The sequence below is a fragment of the Trachurus trachurus genome (assembly GCF_905171665.1).
Source record: "Trachurus trachurus genome assembly, chromosome: 4".
NCBI classification, from domain to species: Eukaryota; Metazoa; Chordata; class Actinopteri; order Carangiformes; family Carangidae; genus Trachurus; species Trachurus trachurus.
In genome coordinates this window covers 1,260,747-1,277,725 of record NC_139898.1, presented here as the reverse complement: position 1 = coordinate 1,277,725, position 16,979 = coordinate 1,260,747, and the positions used below count along the sequence as shown (strand labels likewise).

Here is a 16,979-nt window from a genome sequence, read left to right as displayed (position 1 = left end):
TCCGGTGCTCCGGTGGTCCAGCGTTACGTCGGTCCGGCGAACAACGTCGCCCCGGCGGTACGTCGCTTCTCACACAGGTACAGCTTCACTTACATGAACTGTGACACCAGGCACAACAGAGCAGCATGGGAGGAGGCGGGGCCGGTCTATGGGCTGGAGCAGAGACCTCGGCATGACCATGTAGGGGAGTCCGGCACGCATCGACGTAGACGCGAGCTCATGTAAAAAAAAACTCAGCGCAACTGAGTGTAACAGGTGTGCAGAGAAATCCCAATTATCTAGCAGGGTTTACCTCCAAATGCATTAACCTCAGGATATGACACTTCCACGGCCTCTAGAACCATTATCCAACATTTTAAACATATATAAAAGTCTGAAAAGCTGGAAAAGCATAATAGGTCCCCTTTAAGTTGTGAGCTATAACTTTATTGCTGTATGTTGGTTTTTTTGCTCTCTCCTTTTTGTCTTCACTCCGCTTCTCCTCTTAATTTGCTTCCTTTGGTACCAGGTTGCTGAGGTGGGAGTGTGTGGATGTCCACCATCAGCTGGGGGTGTTCCTGTTGCCCTCGTGTATGCGTGCCCTTTTTGTAGGTGTGCCTTGCGTAAAAGGTGGTAAATTCTATGCAGGTAAAGAAATAATAATAGTAAAAAAAAAAAAAAAAAAAACATGTTGAAAAGTATTTAAAAAAGGAAAAAAAAAATTCAAATAGAAAATCAAATTTAAAAAGGTAAAATTGTTAAATTATTTTGATTGTTAAATTGTATATTTGAAAGAAGAAAAAAAAGTAGTTATGTTGAAGTATTCTGAGTTCGGAGTCGGGACCCGTTCTTCTGGAAGGGGGGTGTGACGGCCTATTGCCACTAGGGCCTGTCCTGTGTGTGTGGTTGTGTGTTGTGTGTCTTTGCTTCTGTCTGTGCAGGTTGGCAGTGGGTGTGGCTCCGACGCTGGTGGGCCTGGCCAGTCCCCAGGTGTTAAGTGGCTCGTTTCCCCCTCCTCGGCCCTTGCTTCACCTGGCTCCAGAGGGAGAGCGGAGTGCAGCTCCGCCACAGCCCCTCGTGTTCCTTTGTTCTTTTGTTGTGGTTATGTTTAGTTGATACATTCTGTTACATTAATAAATTGTCAGTTTATTGTTTCACCTTTACGTTTCGTGGTATTTGTCCGGCCTAGAGCCGGGTCGTGACACATTTAACAAAAAACTCCTTGAAAAGGATTGATTAACTGCAATTAATTTAATTGTTTACATCCTTACTTGGCTTGGCATGCACTGAACACGTGTGATCACACAGCAGTGAGTGTCGGGCGAGAGAAGACACAAGGCGCTGCGTTCATATTAGTTATCAGTAAATGGCATCGGTGCGTCATTTGTTTGTACTCGTCGATACCGATGCCAGCATTTTAGTGCCGTATCAGGCCCCCTACCGATACTAGTATCGGTATCGGTGCAACACTAATGCCCGTGCTCGGTCAGTGGTGGAGCACTCTGGATGCGTCGGGGGGGAGGCTTCTATACCAGCCTGCCAAAGTGTGCCGCAAGAGCCTGCGGCGTGCTGCACAATTTGGCTCAGAGGAACGGCATCCCTCTCCCCCCCGACCTCCCTCCCCCCGAGCTTGACCCGGAGGCCGAGCCCCCTCCAAGGCATGTGGGATTTCAACAGGGTGCAAGAGTACGCGCAGTTGTCATGCGGCGTTTATGAAAGTAAGACAACCCAAGGTTAATTTTTTCACTGTATCTTTTAATATTGTTGCAATTTCGGTGATTACACGTCTAATCTGCCTCATCTCCTCAGCCAAGTTGTTGATGGCATCTATTGTTTCCCTCTGCAGCTGCAGAACCATGTCAGTGAGCACCCTCCCGGTGGGCTGATGCGTGGTGCTGGGGGTGGGGAGCCGGGATCATCGTCCTCCTCCCCACCGACCGCTGACGCTGGAAGACGCACAAATAGCATTCACTATACATGATCAATAATAATAAAACAAATCTACAATAAACAGAAATCAGCTTTACCTTGTTCTTCTGTGTTCAGTGTCTCCTTCCCTCTCTGAGACGATGCCACTCGCGCTTGCCGTGCCTATTATAGATGCTACTTTTGTGTCGAGTGGTGTTAAATCAGGAGTACTGCCCCCACCCCCAGTTGTCACGCTCTGGCGGATTGAGCACAGCCTCCGCTTTGCATCCACCTGTAATTAACGATCTTCATTATACAATCAGTAACATTTGAGCTATTAATTATAAACATGCTGTGCGTGAGGAAATAAAAAATATGTACCTTTAGGTCAGACCACTTCTTTTTTAATTCTGGGACTGTGCGCTCCGTGGCACTAACCGAGTTCACTGCTGCAGCAACCTGTTGCAACTCACTGGGCGCATGACGTCTGTCTGACTACCCATTTCTCCGACCATACATTTCTTCACCGACTTAAGTAGCCCTAACCCTTAACCTTATTCTCCTAACCTTAACACTGTAGAATGGGTAGTCGGAGAAATGAGCTGTCGGACTTTTGGGCAGTCGGACTGATGTATGCTCCCCCAATTCACTTAGTTTTTTTTTGTTTGTGATCCCACTCGCGTGACCGCCGAACAAAATGATTTTTCGGGCCTCCACTTCTCCCACAAGCGTCTCCACCTCAACCTCCGTAAAATTTCGCTTTTTCGCTTTTCTCTGTCCTGCTGCCATTGTTTCCAACAAGACATAATTACTAAGTCTGTTTTATATGCAGATCGCATTCATGAGGTCGTTTGCATTGACCATTTATGGTTAAAAGGGGGCGTGTACAGGGCGGAACGTGAAGCGGATTCAGCTGCGCACACTTGTAGGCAGTCTGTGATTTATAAAGCAGAGATTGCTTACAGGTGTGTGCGTACGCAGGGTTTTATAAGTCTGAATATTTACTGGCGCACGCAAAACTTGCTTTTGGGCGTACGTACACTTTTAGTAACGATCCTATGTACAGTTTTATAAATGAGACCCCTGAGCATTAAAGTTATTATCTACCTACTGTATATGTAGGTTTTGGAACAACTTCATGTGCAACTGCTTCTTTTAAATTAGTTTAACCTTATTTCACCACCTCTTATTTTTGTTGCCAGTGTTTGCCTAACATCAGTAGGAAAGGTCTCCTTTAATAACTATTCCAATAAAAAATGTTGCAATGGCATCCCAAGAGTCTGTGATGAATAGTGAAGGAATATTTCTAGTATTTTAACAATTTGGCACACAAAAATGTAATAATTTCTCAAATCTAAAAAGAAAGAAAAGAAAGAAAGAAAAAGGCAATCAAAAAATCATAATATATTTAAATAATATTCTCAACATCCCTGAACACACAATTTAAATATTATGACTTACCCAGTCAGTGATGGGAGGGCCTGGGCTGTGTGGTTTTGTGGTTGCACACAAGGCACAATGTTCCTCTATGTCAAACACTGAAATAGAAATAAAAAAATTGTGAATGTTGTATAAAACAGTATCTGATTATGATTTGGAAATGATTGGATATGGAAAAGCAGACATGCACCTGATGCTTCTAAAATTAGTTCTGCGAAGCTCTGGCGTGCCTGGGCCATTTCTTTTTTGGTTGTCCCGAAATCCAAGGTTGGCATCAAAGGGAATGCCTCCATGAATGCCTTTGCCATCTAAAAAATATGACAGTTTATGTAAGTCACATTTTAATTGGATGACTGCAAATCTGTTTACTCCGGCTATGGGGACAAGAGATTGCCAAAAAAGAGACTTAAACGTATTTCAGAAAACATGGATTTCAATAGATTAACATCGTACCATGATAACAATTACTGTACACTCCACAGCTACTTCCATCCTTCTGCACGGGGTGTTGGAGTGTGGATCCTTGGAACTTTATATCGACCCAGTCCGTCTTGCTGTGGCAAGTTCTTCTCATTTTCAAGCAGTCACTGTTTGAGAATCATTTGTTAAATTCTAAATGTACTATAAAGACATTAACAGCAGTCATTGTCTTCCTGAATTTACAGCATTAGTTTTGACTGTTTTTTTACATGTAGATTAAATTGAACTTAATTTGAGGGAAGAGTTACCTTGCAGAAACCATTTTCTGAGATTATAATCACGAATGTGACTCTCTAATCAGAAATTCATGTTGATTAACATGACACCAGTTTAATACATTTTATGAAATAAAATTTAAAACAAGTTATTTGTTCTGCATCTGACTTTAATTTTAAGTGAGAGGGAGTAAAGCTAAGCTCACATGAAAAAATTGATTCTTTGGGCTCTATTTTCCTGGCGCAACTCAGGGGGGCGCAGCGAGGCGAACCCTGGCGCAGCTGGCGCAGTGGTATTTTCCTCCAGTGCAACAACGTGCGCAGCGGATTTGATAAATTGGCAGACTGCTGTGCGCCAAGATGGGAGTGGTCGCGCAGCACGGGGAGGTGTCGACAGATTCACCTTGGCGCAGTGACAATTTGATGCCAATAGACCGCGCCGAAAGCTCGCCAGCTCCAACCTGGTCTACTCTCAGCACAAGGCGAAGCGCAAGGCGAAGCGCAGCCAGCGCAGTGGCAATTTGACTGCCCAGCGCGCAGTGCGCACACGTCACCAAGACCTCACAGGCAGGTTTCCACAGTTCCAGGCACATTTAAATGCAATTAATAATCACAATAACCCCTATTTATTGTAACTATCTGAATTGGCACATACACGTATATCTATATCGATTGTCCCGTCACACTGATGACAGATCAAAGGCTGTCGGCATGCGTAATGGAAACTCAGCCTGACTGAATTAACACAGATGAAACCAGTGAGGGACTGAGACAAAAAAGCAGCCGTGGATGTCCCAAGAGCAGGACTGTGAGTGTCGCTGCTGTGTTGACACTACACACTGTGCCGTTGCGATGATCCGCTATATTTATTTATTTACTTATTGATTTATTAGCGGGCGAGGTCGCATCGCCACGCGACCATAACAAATAAAACTGAAAACAAATAAACTATCATCTCTCACAGCAAACCACAATCAGCCTCAGCATCAGATAGTGAGCAGATATTCACATCTCCCATGCCCTGGATATCCAGACCTGAAAAACCCTTGATGGGCACCCTGTGTCTCAGGGGTTTATCCCAGTAGCGCTTAACTTCTCTGAGACAGGCTGACACCATGGGCATGAGCTGTTTGGCAACAGTCAGCGAGGTGGGGAGGACTTTGCCGTCGTACAGGTCTCTCTCTGGGCCTTGGCGGCAGTGGCTCAGGTGGTAGAGCGGGTCGTCCAATGATCAGAGGGTTGGCGGTTCGAATCCCGCTCTGTCCCGGTTGCTGCCGTAGTGTCCTTGGGCAAGACACCTTACCCACCTTGCTCCTGATGGGTCGTGGTCAGCGCCTTGCATGGCAGCTACCGCCATCAGTGTGTGAATGTGTGTGTGAATGGGTGAATGTGATGTACTGTAAAGCGCTTTGGGTATCGTTCAGGTATAGTAAAGCGCTATATAAATACAAGACCATTTACCATTTACCATTTGGCCGGCCTGGGTAGCTGGCCACTCGAGGCCCAGTCTGGTCGCAGCGCGCCTGCAGACGTCGTAGAGGTTGACGTCGGGAGAGAGGGTCAGGGCCGTCCCATTCTGGGAGCTGGGGGATCTGGATGGCTGGCGCGGGAGGATGGCGTCGTCATCCTCGTCGGCCACGCCATCCATCATAATGTCCTCGTCGAGCTGGGTGAGCAGCGGCGGGAAATCAGACGTGTCCGCAATATCCCCCCAGCCACGAGACGGGTATGGTCACATGTCACATAAGTAGCGACAGGGAGAGGTGAAGCACCCTTGACCGGACTCCTGACAACCAACTCATAAACATAATATGGTGCAGAACTTGCACTGTCCTTTTGGACAATGCTTCCTGTAGCATCCAGGTAGACAATGTCTGTCTTGCAACGCTTGTTAAAGATAGACAGTGTCTTCTTTGACCACAGCATTACACCCTATGGATGCATAAGGACCTTCTGCAGCACATCATTGTCTTGTTCTTGTTTTTTTAAGGTCAACATTTTCTGAAGGCTCAGAAGTTCATTGGGTTGACATCTTTTTAGCTTCCTTTCAGTGCATGAAAGGTTCTTCAAAACCTTTGGACTTGGAGCTTCATCCCGACAACCAGAATCCATTACTGTCTCTGGGAGTTTTTGAAGTGACTCCAAGGGGAGCGTGCCTATGTTCCCACAGCCCTATGTTCCCTCTGGACTCTCTCTACCTATCTGGACTCTATCTATCTGGCCTGTCTAGCCTCTACCTGGTCTTTTTTACTAAACTTAACCAACTGGGCTGAGGGAACATAGGGCTGTGGGAACATAGGAATGACCCCACTCCAAGTATAAAGTCCTGGGAAGCTTAGTTTCAAGTTTGACCCCCAAAGATGAGCGTGCATCAGCACGCAAAGGTCTCGATTTTAGATCTTTGCGATGGTGGCAAACTTCTCCTCCGGTGAAGAAAACACAGGCTTTCAAGTTTGACTCATCTGTCACCTCAACTTTGACCTGAACTGGACAATCTTTAAACCTGCAGTATCCATTGCATGTGAAAATTGGTCCTTTCCTTAAAGACCCTTTGACCTTAACTTTGTGTCTTTTAAAGCCAAAACTGCAGTATGGATGGACCGATCTCACGCCTTTTGAGATTAGATTTGTCCATTGCAACCCGGTGAAATTGTGTGCCACCTGCCTATTCCTCAGAGTTTGCCATTCATTTTTTTCTATTAAAAAAAAGCAAGGCTGCTGTGGCAAACTTGCTTTGAAAAATGACATGTCTTTGTCAGTGTTTTGAGAGGAGGTGTCTGTGTTGGATCTGGATCTGTCTTCAAATTCATGCTTGAGATGCTTCAAAAAGATGTTAGTGGAGTTAATGTACTGTTTTTTTTTTCTTAAGGTTTTTTTAGTTATATGTTTGTATATTTGAGAGTAAGAGTATACCCCCCCCCCCCCCCATGACACAGTCAGACCCCCAATATCTGTACTTTCATATTAGTTAATATAGGACCATTGTACCTTGTCAGAGATGATTGAAGAATTGCTGTCGCTGTTTTGAATGTCCCCCTCACTCAGCCAAGGGTTGGCTCGGTCATCACCGTTTCCAGTTGTGTTTTTGATGTCTGAGGTGTCCTGCAAAATCATATGCATACAATATAATTAATAAAGTAACAAAGGCCAAGGATTGTTAAAAGTAAAGATCTCTCTTAAATTCCAATTCATGAGAATGCTGCCTGAGTATTAGATGTTAATCTCAAGGCAGCTCATCCAAGTAAAAGGCAAAAAACTAGGCCAACATATAATTTCCACAAAGAATGGGAAAATGAATTTTGTTTTACCAACGTTAATGATAAGTGTGTGTCTGATATGCGGTGCTGGCGTGTCGGTAGGTAAAAAATGTAACGTGGAACGCCATTTCACCAAAGTCCACAGCAACTTTTCAAGGGACTTTCCAGCAGGTAGCAGTCTGCGAAAAGGAAAGATAAAAGAGCTGAAAAGGAAAGATAAAAGAGCTGAAAACAACGCTTCAAAGACAACAGGATTTGTTCACCAAACCGACAAAGAAGGGCAATGCAGCAACAGAGGCCTCGTTTAAAGTGGCGCACATCTTAACGAAGCACAAAAAGCCGTTCACCGATGGCGGCCTCGTGAAAGAGGCAATGACTGCAGTGGCTGAAACGCTGTTCAAGGACCATAAAAGTAAGACTGAAATTCTGTCTGCTATTGCCGATGTACAACTTGGCGCTAATGCTGTGGCAAGGAGGGTGTCTGCGCTGTCTGCAGATGCGGCAAAACAGCTGGAGTCGGACACGAACAGGTGCAAATGGTTTTCAATTCAGTGTGATGAGTCTGTCGACTCCAGTGATACAGCCCAGCTAGCTGTTTTCATTTGCATGGTGTTTGATGACTTTTCCACCACAGAGGAGTTCTTGACCTTACTTCCACTGAAAACTACTACCAGGGGAGTGGATATTTACAACGCAGTGAAGGACTACTTTGAAAAAAAAAAGATCCCCGTTGAAAAGCTGGTGTCTGTAACAACCTGCACCTGCAATGACAGGTCGTCACTCGGGATTTATTGCGCACTGCAAAGCGGATCCGGACTTTCCAAAGTTTCTGAACTATCATTGCATCATACATCAACAGGCTATATGCGCAAAAGTTATGGGATTTGACCATGTCATGGCGCCTGTTATTAAGATCATCAATTCCATTCGGGCAAAGGCAAAACAACACACAGTATAGTACGTACCGTACAGTACAGTATGTAAGAAATCTAAAGCAACTGGCTGTAAAATCCTCCTAATACACTGTAAAATGTAATTGTATATCTTACTAAAAAAGAAAAGTGACCTTAACTTATTTCAGCTTACTGTGTTGACTACCCTCACCTAAGCTTAGTAAAGACAACTTTCTACTGAGGCAAGTAATCAAACTCATCAGCTGCAAGTAACCTGTACTTAGATGTTTGAGTGAGCAAGACCCATCTGCATCACCAGCAGCAACTCGGCAGCATTCGGCAGCTCTCGTCGAACGCACATGCGCAGTTGCGCACTGACGAGTGACGACGTGCTTTGAACATGAAGCGCCCGGTAAACCGTCAACAACAAGGCGGCTGCTGCAGCTAGAGACACGGTAAGTTTCACTGGTTTTGTATGTTGCAAAGTCGTTATTTTTGCCATATACTTTATCCGTTAGGTCTGGAGTTTTTTTGTTGTTGTTGCTGCAAGTCGGTCCTAAAGCTAAAGCTAAAGCTAACTCAATGTAAAACTGTAAGGATAGTGTAGCCTAACATTTAGGGATTTACTGGAGTTTCAGCAAACACGGCGTGCTTATTGACGGTTGAAAAAGCAACCCCCCCACCCCCCACCCCCCCGGTCGGACGGTGAGATGGGAGGGGGGGGGGGGGATAGCAATTTGAACACATTAGCACATTTAGCGTTGTTTATTACTGTCACAACGCCACGTGTGTGTGTGTGTGTGTGTGTGTGTGTGTGTGTGTGTGTGTGTGTGTGTGTGTGCGCACCAGAGCCAGAGAGAGAGCCACTCGTTTATTATTGGTAAATTCTGGATGCTCTGGTTGATAAGTTTAGTTTTTTATATCCTGTACAGCCCTAATCTATGTTTGTGCTGTGAGTTAATTAAAGTTTAACTGACTGATTTTGTCGTTTCTTTTGTAGGTTTTGATTTCTGAAGACAGAAACCAGCTACGCATTGGAAGTGTAAGTAGCCTACTGCTTGTTTTCTTATGAAAAGAGGGTTAATATTAATTATTAAAAAAATAAAATATTAATTTGTCATACTTTTCCTTTTCAAGAGCAAGGGGGGGGAGTGTTGGCCAGAAACTTCAGAAGTATGCAACAAGTTACCAGAGGTAAGTTTCTCGGATACAAAGTAACATTTTTTTTATGTGGGGAACAAAATACACAACCCCATAGAGAGCCTAAGCGGAAGCAGGAAGTAACGGCGCCATGGGACCTCAACTCTGAAAAACTCGCCATTCAAATGAATGAGACTGAAAATTTTATTTCGTGATCCGTTTGAATTGTGCCATGAGAAAAAAATCTGTCCTCTACCTGTTTAAAACATCACGTTTCATGCCGAGAAATCAGCAGTTTATCATAAAACGGCAACAGAAGAATGTATTTAGTGTGAAGACGCTCTACGGACTACAGATCTGTGTCCCACAGAAAATACGTCACCAACTGACACGGGAAAGGGTGGCATTTGGTGTGTGACGTCACCTACGCGACTTGTAGTCTTTCTGCTTACAGATTCTTCTGAATTTTATTTTACAATAGTTTTACAACAAACTGCTGATTTCTCGGGATGAAACGTGATGTTTTAAACAGGTAGAGGACAGATTTTTTCCTCATGGCACAATTCAATCGGATCACGAAATAACATTTTCACTCCCGTTCATTTGAATGGCGAGTTTTTCAGAGTTGAGGTCCCATGGCGACCGTTACTTCCTGCTTCCGCTTAGGCTCTCTATCGTATTTGCAGAGCTATTAATTGATTGTCCTTGAACACAGGAGTGATGTGTGTTTGACATGATTTTTCAGAGTACAGATATTACTGCGAAGTGAACAGCAGTCCTCCGTGGCCTTCCTGTGATCCTTGGAGAACACAGACTTCTTCAAGACATGCTCTGTAAGTCGTCTTTATTACTATTTTTCTAATTCCACACCACATGATGTCCACTCTATTTAATTCTGCTTCTTATGTTACTTTGATAGCTTTAGTTTTAGTTACTTTTCTTCCACTCAGCCTGAATCAGTATTTCTTACGTAATGCACTGATGACCTATCCCCAATCAGAACACTTGTAGTGGTATCTGCTGACTTTCAAAAGGATTCAGTCGTAGTTCCCTAATGTCACCCCAAGTGAAACCAAAATGTCTTCAAGAACAAAAGAAGTACAATGAATTTCACTTAGCTGTTTTTAAGTAGGGGGTTCTACTGATATCTCTTATCACCGTATGAAGTGCAACATGTAGTTAGTTAAACATAAAAATGTTATGAACTTTCCCTTGCAACAACATCAACACTTATTTATTGCTGATGCTCTTGGGAAATGTGCTCGCTATACTGTCACAAGAGGCTGTGGACTGTCATAGGTGTGACAGCTGCAAACTGTAGGAGTTTCACATTCCTGTACTACACTGGAAGTTTACTCATCAGCCTCCTGTGGTAGTAGCGAGTACATTGCCCAGAAGCCGCAGTGATGAAGAAGTGTTACATTATAATTTTAGTGTCTGTCTTGTGTTTTCTGCCATAGAAATTCCAATCTTATATGTAATTTTGGTGTTATTGCTGCTATTGTTGTTAGGACAGCGAAGAACCAGACATGTCTCACACCCCCATTGGGATCCTGACCATCGTTCCTGAGGACACACAGGCCTCCCCTGACTCACTGCACCTTCAGTCTTCAGATACTGCAATCATTTTGGAAGGAAGAATTGTCATGGATGGCCTTGGAAATCTTCCACATGCCAACAACTGAAGTACACCTTTGACTTCATCCAAAAGGTGCTTCTCTCACTTGGACATAAATCCCTAAAACCAAAAATACAATCACTCAAAAATCTTCTGATGCAATGTGCTCACGATGTGAATGTGACGTGACATTATAACCACACTTGAGCCTGGACCCTATTTTTACATGTATTTGTGTTCAGAACAAAAAAGTTTAATTATTAAACGTTGTTTTCCATTCTAACTGTTGTCTGTTGTCTCTTAGTTTCAATAGCTTATCACTTTTAGTTCAGCTTACTTGAACATATCAAGGCAATCGGTTTCCTGATATTTTGCTAGTAATGTGAACTTGTGAAACGTGTAAGGATAACTTATTTTTACGAGTACTGCTTAATTAACATAACTCACAAGTTTAAGTAGTCATAATTTACATTTTATAGTCAACCTAACTAATGATTTTGAGTTAACTTCACTCAAGTTTACTGCCATTATCTGAGTTGTGTAAACACAGTTAATTTCAGCTATATTGCCTTAAAATGAATTAGCTACTTTACTTGGGAATTTTGAGGCAATCGGTTTCCTGACTTTTTTTAAGTAAAGTGAACTTATTACAATTTACAGTGTACGTCACAGAGACTCAGGAATAATGTTCATATAACATGATGAACTCACCAACAACAATAGTACAGCCAGAGTATTCACATTAAAAATCTTTTTTTGCAGACTCCAAATCATGTTTATGTGTTGAATTTACGTGTTTACATGTTGCGCCACCTAGCCCTCTCTCCCAGTCACGGCGGCGTCAGTGGCATTTCAGCCTCAGTCTGCTTCCACTGAGCGGCTGCTACGACTGGGAGATAAAACCAGATCACTGTGTTTTGAATTTGACTGCAGAAACCGTTTTTGGCCACATTCTTACATATTGTACCTTTAATTCGGGCGCAGCGCACCGCCGCGGCATGCACCCACCTTGTGTGCCACTCAAAAAAGGTCAATATCTATTCAAGTGCAGTTTTGTTGAGACTTGATAAGCCATTTTATTTATTGTTTTGGTTGTGTGTGGTTTTATATTTGAGTGCATCTTTTCTTAACAGAGACAGGGTCTATTCTTGTTTTTGGTTGTGATATTTATTCAAGTGCAATTTTTGATTTTTGAAAATATAATATAATATAAAATATAATAATGTTTCAAATTAACCTAGATATGTTTAAGCTTCCGTTTTTTCCAGACATTTATGTCATTTTATGTGGTCTTCAAATACGAAAAGCAGGGTGATTTTGGTAAAAACTTGTTTAGATTTATTTGTCTATGTGAAGAAATGAAAAGAATGCTATTTGCAATGAAAAGAAAAGTATTAAATAGTTAATTTGCATTTAATGTTAATGGTTCAAAGGATGTCAGGCTGAATGGTCGGCCGACTCAGCCCCCACACATTTTTACCTCACCAAATCTGGCCCTCTTTGCAAAAAGTTTGGACACCCCTGGCCTACAGTATGTAAAGGCTGAAGTGTCCCGCTTTCACCGCCAGGAGGCGCTATATAACCACCATGAGTCGTCAAGTTGACGATTGATATTTGTCCACTATTTTGCTCCTAAATAGTACTGGCTTTATAAAACACTTTTGATATGATATAGTGTTGATATATTTTCCCTGCATGTGCTACACCTCTTCAATATTATTGTCCATAATAGCCTACATCGCACATACACATACACGGCGCAGAAATTATTTTCCAGACTGCACACACACACACACACACACACACACACACACAAGCCCAATTATGTCTGTGCAAATCGGCAAATTCTCTGGTCGTCAATTTGTGGGCTGCAGCGGGTTATAGGAAAAAATTATAAAACATGAACGATATTTTTGTGTGTGAATAACAGGGGGTGCTGCCCAATATCATTTTAGGAAATGCCACAGACTGGTGGTCTTCAATATTTTTATTACAGTAAAAAAAAAAAGAAAAACAGAGTTATGCACAAATGAAAATCAAAGTCATTAAATTAACGGCAGTTGGCGGTTCTCGTGTTAAAAGAAATACATAGCTCCCATTTTCCGTTAGGGAAGTAATATAGCCTAATGCAATTTCTACACCCTAGTTGGTCTGGTACTATATGGATTTTTGTGGAGAGATTTGTGTATTTTGAGTCAAAGTCAAATCACAAATAGCCTATGGCAAAAAAATATAGGTCATGAATGATTAAAAAAAACATTTTAGTATTGTAATTACAAAATAATAAGTGATTATATTTGTTTCAACATCAACTATCAAAAAGCATTGTAATGACTGCAACTTTTTGAAAATTATCATTAGGCCTAAATATCCGAGGCCTATATCAAATGGTGGTTTACACTACTTACCCCTGTCATGGATGACTCATCCTCTTGCTCTTTAGATGCGATGGCATTGTTCTCTCCTCCTCAAATTTTTTGCCGATTACCCAGTGGCAAATGCTGACAGGTAGCGGACACAAGGGACTTAGCAGCAGGCGACATGTCTCTATCGGTATCCGAGCAACCAAATTTATGTGCGTTAAGGTCATAGGTCAGCATACACTGTTAATACTTTTCCCGTAAAATAACAGTAAAGAACTGGCAGCTGGGTTGCCATTATGTTACTGTAAATTTACAGTTTTTTAACGTCACGAAAATTTACAGCTTTGTACTGTTAATGAAAAATACAATATGGGACTGTTTTTTATTATAAAAACAGTAACCAACTGGCAGCTGGGTTGCCATTATGCTACTGTAATACATATTTTTACTGTTACTAAAAAACAACAGTTTTGTACTGTTATTGAAAAATACACTATGTACTGTTTTTTAAGATTACTTTAACAATACTTTACAGTTAACTGATTTGTTTAAAAATACATTATCAGTCTTCACAAAATCTACAAAATACAACAAAATGTGCTTTGTGAATTTGGAACAGAGGAGCATGTAATTGCAATGTGAAAAAAACACAGCTTCTTAATACACTTTGACTTTTATTTTAACATGAATTTAGAATCTCCACATTCAGACAACACCTTCTTTAAAAAAAAAAGTTGAGCAATAGATAGGTCATAAATTACAAAGCTCTCAGATGTGTGTGCCCTTTGTATCCTCTTGTAATCTGCTATTGTAATGTGGTCACACACAGACAAACAAAACACAAATAACTCTGCAAGAATAACAGGGATACAGACTTTCAACTCTATAAGGGAGAGAGAAAGAGGGTGAGATTGAGATGGGAGAAAGAATTAAAGCAATGAGACAAGATGAGGAATTATTGTGAGGTAAGGTCAAAGGTCAGCATACTGTGAATGGCTTTTATTATAGGGGTCGTTTTAAACAAAATTTTCTCCACATTTCTACAGTAAAATGTCGATGAAAGGTGATTTTTCTCCCCTTTACGGCAGTGAAATATAACTAAAAAGTTGACTAATCTTGGAAGTGATTTTCCTCCACATTTCTCCAGTAAAAGCACGTAGGCTTTATGTATCTTTCAGGACCTTCACTTTGCTCGAGAACCGTGCCTACCGTATTTACTCTAGCGCGCCCAACGAAAATCAAACAGGGGCTCACTTTACCACTATCACCTGATCACCTGAGCTGACGTGAACTGTGAGTCAGAGCACTAAAACTTTAACAGTAAAAAAGCTAAATATTCATCAAGAACCATATCCTATTATCAAGATAACAGATGTTGATGTAGGCTACAGCTGCCTATCCTCTCACTGCAGGTAGCCCAGTCCTAGTGCAATCTAACATTGAACAGAGAGGCATGAACATCTTTATAATGAAAATATTATAATAAAAATAATTTTAAAAAAAAAAGAAAAAAGATTAAAATAGCTAATAAACTGAAGCCTTCTCTGTTATTCAGGATTTAGTCAGGATGCTCCTCCAACTGGCAGCATCAGCTGTGTTACAGTAGTGACTGTGGAGCTTCCTAAATGCCCCCTGCTTTCAGTTCAGTCCTCAATCTTTATCATTAAATTTAAAAAAAAAAAGCTCTGAGAACGCATCATTTGGTCGATGTAGGGATGAAGGTGGGCCGCGAACATTGTTTAGATTTTGAAGTGGGCCCCGAGTTGGAAAAGGTTGGGAACCCCTCGTCTAGCCTATCGTCTAGGGGTGAGGTTGTGCTTTCATACTGTTTCATTACATACAGGTTGTGAGTAAGAAAAATGGTCACGTCACGTGTACGTTTCTGCCTTCATGTGCTATGGTAATTATGGTAAATACCAAAAGACGACGGAAAAGTGCACATGAACACCCTCTCATGTGGGATTTTCCACTGGGCAACTCGTAGAATTTTTTGATGCCAGAGCTGCCGAGATGAGAATAACCTTTGACCTTTTCAACATGGCGGCGAGCAATGCAAGATACGTTAATGGTAAGCAAGGCAAGCCTTTAGAAAACAGTTAGCAGCTATTCACTTTCTTTATGTGGGTCATTCCAGAATTGGAGGACATTTCATGTCCCACCCATTCATTTTCAATAAATCATGCATGAAATTCCAAAACTTGCATTTGTGGTGAAAATTATAATTACTCTGAGACAAAATATAAATATAGTTATACAAAAACTGGTTCCAAAATATTATTTAAAATACAAAATAACTCTAAGCACCCCCTAAAATGGCCTTTTTCTCTTGTCCCACCCTCTTAATGGCCAACATGCATGTCAAATAAAGCGGTTAAAATAAGTTTAAAATTTTAATTTTTTTGTATGATTTTGTTGATTTATGTCTTTTGTAAGTGTTAAAACACTTAGTTTAATCATAAACATATTTTAAATAAAAGTAATTTTGCACTAAAGTTGTGTCCCTCAACATCCACGCAACCCTGTTACCAAAACCTTTTTAGCAGAGAAGAAGAAGAAAAAGAAGTATGAGACACATGACACAAAATAATTTGTATTATCAAACTGTTAGATAATAGCATGGGTAGACACAAGGTAAGTCCTCTCTTCTATTTTTCATATTTTTCATATTTCGTCTGCCCTGATTGAGTGCGTCACTCTAACCAATGCAACCCTGTTACTCATATTACCAGAATAAGGCAAAATATTTCAAAAGTTTTCTTTGTTCCTTTAAATAACTAAGTTTGTTCTCAACCTTACAGTAACATTACATTCCATAGCTAGCATCTTTCTTCTGCTAAACAGCTGACATAAGCATTGAGTAGTAACTTTTTCTCTTGTCCCACCCTCTTAATGGGGGCAAGCAACCCTGTTACTTGCAACCCTGTTACTTCAGAGTAACAGGGTTGAGATTTATGTCATAATCTACAATCAAAAGTAATTAATCTATTCAACCCTGTTACTTTGTTCAACCCTGTTACTCTAATTTCAACCCTGTTACTGTGTAATTTATCTTAAAATTATCTTAAATGACTGTATCAGCTCATGAGGGTTTATCCTATTGTCATTTTGGTAGTGTGTATGATTATATTCATTATGTATTTTGGCAAATATTTATAGATAAATACTTATATAATACCTTTACACGTTCCTGAGTATTGGTAACAGGGTTGCACCAAGCAGCACACACAAATATAGAATATCTAATAAAAAGTGTCACTTTGAGTCCTGAGCTGGCCAAACATAATTATTTGATGATTAATTACCTGTATTTCTTAAATATATAGCAGAAAATGATAAAATAAATAGTACAATTTTGAGGTGTTTCAGTCCTTAAATGTCCTCCAATTCTGGAATGACCCATGTATGTGTGCATGTACAGTAAAAACGCTTTTAAAAAGCTAGCCAAATATCCAGTGCTAAATCTCCATGAATAATATTTACTGTTTGAGTTTTGATAATTCATCTTCTTGCTGTAAGAGATGAACTAGGCAAGATTGTTTTACCCCATAGATATACACGTAGTCAGATGCCACACGTGATGGTTTTACCCAAGTAACAAGTCTGAATCTGTGTGTCCACCATCTTTATTTTCTCTGTACAACAACAAAAGCACATGAACACAACACACTGGTATGGTCACAAGTGGA

General features: G+C 41.2%; 1 protein-coding gene across 1 annotated transcript; it reads right to left on the bottom strand.

The window, feature by feature from the left end:
- Positions 1 to 1,838: 1,838 nt before the first annotated feature.
- LOC310984702 (nuclear apoptosis-inducing factor 1-like) lies at positions 1,839 to 2,676 on the bottom strand (the record flags this gene model as incomplete). Its single annotated transcript, XM_083970016.1, has 3 exons — positions 1,839 to 1,925; positions 2,269 to 2,346; positions 2,569 to 2,676. The coding sequence occupies 3 exons, from the start codon at positions 2,674 to 2,676 to the stop codon at positions 1,839 to 1,841; spliced, it is 273 nt and encodes a 90-aa protein (XP_083826142.1).
- Between the last annotated feature and the right edge of the window lie 14,303 nt (positions 2,677 to 16,979).